At 44.7% G+C, this 6,269-nt stretch overlaps 1 protein-coding gene across 1 annotated transcript in view; it reads left to right on the plus strand.

Annotated features, from left to right (window-relative positions):
- The window catches only part of CD96 (CD96 molecule), a 57,167-nt gene that overhangs the window by 9,359 nt on the left and 41,539 nt on the right, over positions 1–6,269 (plus strand). Inside the window, exons 4-5 of the mRNA XM_015405946.1 lie at positions 494–710; positions 4,069–4,491. Coding sequence (XP_015261432.1) covers positions 494–710; positions 4,069–4,491 — 640 coding nt within the window. The remainder of the gene's footprint in view (positions 1–493; positions 711–4,068; positions 4,492–6,269) is intronic.

Genomic DNA, 6,269 nt, shown 5'->3' on the forward strand with positions numbered 1-6,269 from the left:
TTTCCCTAATTTTTGTCCTTCTGCCATGATCTTAGCTACACACTGCTTATCAAAAGGCAGGTACTCAAGAAACTGTGGCATCTATTCCCACAGTAACATTTGTAGTGACCCATGACTGCTGTAAAATTAGCCACCCTCAGTCCTATAACCTTGGAGTAGTAGATCGGGTCTTCTGCCCTCTTTATCAAGGGGGGATGAATGGCTTTCAGCTCTTCCCTTGGCTGGTAAGACTTCTGAGATTATGGAGTTTGCTTGAGGGTGGTGAAACAAGTAGTCACAGCCTTCTTTACTGATCCTATAGAGATGTTCCAGCTTCTTTGACAAAGCTGGTGCCGAGGCTGGTTTAACCCAGATGGCTAAAGCGATGTCCTGTATCCCTTGCAACAGTGGGAATGCCATAGAGCCCAAGTTGGGACTGTACTAAACCATTATAGGGCCGGACAGTTGCGGCTCTGAAGCATTAAACTCTAGACTCAGGGCTTTTGCCATTCAGATCAACTGCTCCAAATATATCTTAAGGTTCTCTGTTGAGGAGGGAGCCAACAGGTCAATGGCTGTATCTTCTGGAGACGGCATAGAAGTACTGCTTCTGAAATTTGGTAGAGTGTGTCCTCGAAATCAGAACCGTGATGGGGGGAACCCATGTCAGAGTGGTATTGGTGCTGGTGTTCTCGTCTGGATCTTGTGGAAGATTTTACAGGTTGCCATGGGTATGTATCCTGTGGGGGTGCCCCTTGTGCCCACTGTAGTTGCATCAAGAATAGAAGCAGGCCCCATGGATTTTGCTGAGACAGCCACTGTTTGGTGGCTCTGGATCTGGTTGCCCTTTGTCTTGTGACATGGGTGGGCCCATGAGAGGCAACTCAAAAACCTCATCTTCCAAGGAATCTGGGAACCTTGATACCTTTCTCGATGGCGAGGGCATCTTTGGACACAAAAATGAGTCGACATCGAGCGCAGTGGCAAATTGTGGCATTGGGGGGACTTTGATTTGAAGATCGTCAGTTTGATGCTCAGCTCCGAGGAGAGACCAATCATTGGGGTCAGGGTGGGGAGGATTGATAATCTCAAATGGGCGAGCTACAATTCTGTGGTGATTCTGTCAATTCTGAGGAGGCGCTAATGTGACAGTGATCTGGTCAGACTGCACTGTGAGTGTTTGGATCACCTTTTAGCCTTTTTTGGAGGTGGTTCCAATGCTGATCTGGGGGCGGAGACTTGAGTTTGCAGCTCTGATAATGACGGTGTCAGTGCCAAAGTCACCAAATGGGCCCTCAAACCCTTATATGTTTGGGCCTGTTTCTCCCCACGGGGATCTGGGGCGCCCAGAGTTTTTTCCCAAGGTGCAGGTTTAAGTCTTGTCACTCTCCCCTCATGTGCCTTAAGAGTAAGGCATCTACAAGCTGGGCACATTGCTATATTGTGGCCCTCTCCCAGACATAGGAAGCATATCATCATTTAGGGCCATTTTCCGATCCTTCCAATTTGAAATTTTATTCCTGAGGCCCCACAAAGCAGCAGTTTAGAAGCATATCCTCTCCTCATGACAGCAAGAAGAGAACTGAAGGAAGGAGTACTCGCCCTGCCTCTGTTGCATGACCCTTTGGGCGGGAAAGGGGACTTCTATAGACAGAGGGGAGGGGGATCACTAGAAACTTCTTCAGAAAAGCTTGGAAGCTCTACTCTGCAGCTGGCCTGCAATCATGCAGTCCCTCATGTGTGCCTGCACAGAAGCTACAATGATGAACTATGATAATCTTAGTAACCTTACACAGCTGTTGTTCATTTCAATGGGATTTCATTGGCTGAAGTTCCTGACAGAATGTGCCCAAAGTCAATACAAGCACATGATTTGTGATGCTGCAGCAGTCCTTGCTTTTGTTATTTCTAAGCAAGTGTGCACTTTGGAGTTGCACAAGTGTGCTTGATCCTAACAGATAATGTAATCAGTTGAGTCTCTGTATAAGATTATAAACCTAAACCCAGACTGAGCAGCTGAGCTTCAGACACACAAGCTTAAAAACACTGGCCTGTTAATAAGATCTCTCACAACAAGTTGAAAGATACCGAAATTCAAAGTTGCAACACATTTAGAGATAAAAGGGCCGTTAATAAAATTTAACTATTAAAATATTTATTTCTGATTCCCTGCCGATGTTGCCCTTTGATCTTCATGCACATTTTTGAGAATTTTTCTCAGAAAGAATTTCCTGTATAACAGTCTGTCAAAAGTGAAGCAGCTTACTGAATACAAAATGCTGAACTAAAGTAAACCTCTCTGCGGTCTATCCTGCAGCACTTCCTGTAGTCCTTTTTATGACTTCTATTACTTGCCCTGGTGTGTGTCCCCCCCCCACTTTTATATTTTTCTTGTCCTGAACACAGGTCTTTGTGTTTTCTAAATGCATCTGTATACTACATATACTACATACTATATATGTTTTCTAAACACATTTATATACTATGTCCCACGTCTGCTCCCTATCTGCAGAAAGGCTAAAGAGATTTTTGTTCAGCAAGCTTGGGACACTCCCAAAGCTTGCAGAAGAACATTAAATCTTTTTTAAAAAACTATATGGAGGAGGTTTAAATTCCCCCAGATTAAAAAATGTTCTCTGTGCATGTGCAGAGAACGCACTTACCATTGGAAGCTGTGGCAGAGTTTGGCTATGGTGGCTGCTAGGGAGCCTAGTGGCTGTGAGCCGCACAGGTCTCACTGCTGCTGTCTGGGGGGATGAAGCCTCAGCGGGCCCAGTGGCTGTGAGTCACACAGGCCTCAGTGCCACCATTATTGTCAATGGAGGGGAAAGCCTTGTTGGGCTCGGCAGTTGGGGGACTGCACTGGGCTTGCCACCATTGATGGGGTAAAGAGTTGTGATGGCCCCAAGGACTGCAGCAGTGATTGGGGAGTAATTAAGACAGGGAAAGGAATTACCCCCCATGAGTATCACAGGTCCCCACTTGTCTATATATTAATAGCCAAATCTGAGAATACTTAAATCTGGGGACTGGAGCTGTGAAGAGGCAAAATAGATCTTTCTACAAGCCTGAAAAGGGCCCCAGGTTTGTATAAAAATGTGAAAACTTTAAAAAAAAAGATACATTGAGGGGTTTAAAAAACCTGAAAATAATCAAAGGTGTGCATGTAACTTTAAGCAAAAGATTCCTTCAGTGGCTGTTACAAGTTACAACCACAGCATTCCAAGGCTTGGTTCTATCAGTAAAAGGCAGGGGAAGGGGCTTTTCCAGGCTTTTTTGGCCTTTGAGGAAGGACTCGTTGAGGCCAAGCCAGACTAGGGTTGCCAGGTCCAGGTTGGGAAAGTCCTGGAGATTTTGTGTTGAAGTATGAGGAGTGCAGGGTTTGGAGATGGAAGAGGCCTCAGCCACATGTAAGGTTATAGAGTCCACCCTCCAGATCAGACATTTTCTCCAAGGGGACAAATCTCTGTCATCTGCTGAAATTCTGGGAGATCCCAGATACCACCTGGAGGTTGGCAACCCTAGGCCTGGAAGCAACTTCTGAATGACTTGAAACCCTCTGACTTGCACGACCCAGTTAGGCCTGGCTGCTTGCTACAGTTCAACAGCAGCCACCCTATGAAAGCCAGTGTGGTGCAGCAGTTAGAACGTCAGAGTAGGATCTGTGAGACCCAGGTTTGAATCTTCATCTTGCTGCAGAAGCTCACTGGGTGATTTGTGACCAATCACATACTTTCAGCCTAACCTACCTCACAGGGTTCTTGTGCAGATAAAAGGGAGAAGAGGAGAATAATATAACCTGCTTTGATCCCCACTGTTTCAAGGTGGGAACCAGTTACCAACCACAATCTGCACTATCCTGAAACATGACACAGGTGCCATTCTGGCAAACAGTACGCAGAAGAGACACAGGCAGCATATTAAAAAGCCACACAAGAGTATCATTGGCTTAAACTGAAATAATTCTGCATAGGACTGGACTGTCAATGGATAAGTCTACCACATTAATTGATTGAAACCTTTTACTCAATTAAAGGGTGCTTCTGTGAACTAACTGTGAAATGTGTGCATTTGTGGTTTTCGTTTTAGCCCAGCCTGAAATCACCATTGAGAATGAGAAAACTGTCTATGCCATTCCTGGCAGCGATGTGACCCTTCAGTGTTGCATTCTGAAACAAGATGGAATCCACGTCACACAAACTCAGTGGTCAAAAGGGGATGCTGCCCCGCTATCCAGGATAGCCATATACAATCCTGTCTACGGTATTCAATACTTGCATTTTGCTAAAATGGGATACAGCCATTCTGTAAACTTCAGTCAACAATGCCAGCATCACCAGCCAGACTTGAACAGCCACAGTCATTTTACAGCAAACTACACAGAATGCAACCAGTGGAGTTTACAGCTGAATAATGTTAGTCTGGAACAGGCAGGACAGTATGAGTGCAGCTTTGCTACATACCCAGCTGGAATAAGAAGCTCAGAAATCAACCTCATCATTAAGAAGCCTGGTAAGAAATAGTGAATACATTACTATTATTTAATGAGGAAAACATATATAATATATAATATTATATATATAGTATGCATATATATTGTTCAGTAGAACTGAATTCACACATCTTGATCTTGTAAAGTTGTAGTCATGGAACTCCTAGGTTCTCCTGGCCTGAAAAGAAAATTTGGGAGATGAATTATTAACACAGCACAATATCACAATCCTACCTATGGCTCCAGATGGGAATGTACTGGGGTTTTGTGTGTGTGTGTGTTTTATACGTGCATGTGCATGCACCTGGAAGTTACAGAGACCTCTGGTGACTGACCCCTACTGGGCGCCTGGAGGATATTCAGAGGGGTGGCTGAATAAAGCCTGCTCACACCATATGACTGCTGGTATTTCAAGGTCACCTTTCCCAGAACTTGCCAGAGCTTCCAAGATCTGATGAGATCGGGCTTGCCTGGGCTATCCAGGTCAGGGGCAGATGGGAAAGTACTGTTGTTACTTACATAGCCAACTGTGTTCCTTTTGCAGGTATTTTCTTTTTCAGTGGATGGGCTTCATGTTTTCAGTGTTCTGCAGATAATACACTGGCATTCCATTCATGCAATGCCAGATGTGTCTGTCAGGAGCATGAAGATCTCCACAATGATCTTGATATATGTGATCACCATATTGTGTGAAAGGAATTTTCTATGCAGGCAGAACTTCCATTCAGGCAAACCAGAACCTGCATGGGAACCCATGCACTGTCCTTTTCATATGATACAGCAATCATGCATATCGTGCTCCCAACTGCATGGCTGGTGGGCTCCTGCATCATGTGAATGGAGCACCAGCACGTTATCTACAGAATCAATTCCCTCCCGCCTGGCATTCTGCAAAGTTACAGCGAGCTGGGGTCTTTATATTTGTTTTCTTTTATAATGATTGTTTTAATTAAGTGAATTTTTTAAAGAATTATCGTATTTTGTCATGACTAGAAATTGTTTTGGAATTTGATCTAAAACACTGACTTAAAATTTTGTTAAATGTTTTTGTCAAATATCTGTTAAGATAGCTCATGATGGCATTAAAGGTTATGTTTCTGATTCCATAACGTTAAAGCCTTTTGTTAGGAAACTGAATTATAAATTCTATGTATCAGAATAATGGGTAAAATGTTGTATAGAATGACACTGAAAGACTGCTCTTCCCACAATAACTATACTGATTTTTGTGTTTATTTAATGACTAGCAGTAAAGCCATTGTGAAAGCAATACAACGAGATCTAGAAAGATGTGATGTGTAACAAATGCATAGGCTGAAAGGAGGTAAAGTAAGGCTGATTTCCCACAAGCACTGCTGTGCGCTCGCTCTTCCCTTTTGCCCCAATGGTACATGTCAATTTCACACAAGCTGCTGCACAGCCGCATTTTGCCCCACAGCTTCGCGTGATTTCCCCCACATCTACTCAATCCTCAAAAAACAGGATTGAGTAGACGTGGGGAAAATCACGTAAAGCTGAGGGCAAAATGCGGCCGTGCAGCAGCTTGTGTGAAATTGACACATACCATCGGGGCAAAAGGGAAGAGTGAGTGTGGAGCAGCACTTGTGGGAAATCAGTATAAACAAGAAAGGGGACACACGAAAATCGCGGGGGGAGGAGGGGGGGAGCTCCACACAGAGCAAGCGGAGGAGGAAGAAGCAGGTAAGCTTCCCCCCATCCCGTCTGTTCCCCCGTCTCCTCCACCCCCCCTCAGCCACCACCCCCAGCTCGCCGGGGGCCCCCAGTCTCTCTCTTTCCC

Source organism: Gekko japonicus, unplaced genomic scaffold (assembly GCF_001447785.1).
Source record: "Gekko japonicus isolate JY-2015 unplaced genomic scaffold, Gekko_japonicus_V1.1 scaffold365, whole genome shotgun sequence".
NCBI lineage: Eukaryota > Metazoa > Chordata > Lepidosauria > Squamata > Gekkonidae > Gekko > Gekko japonicus.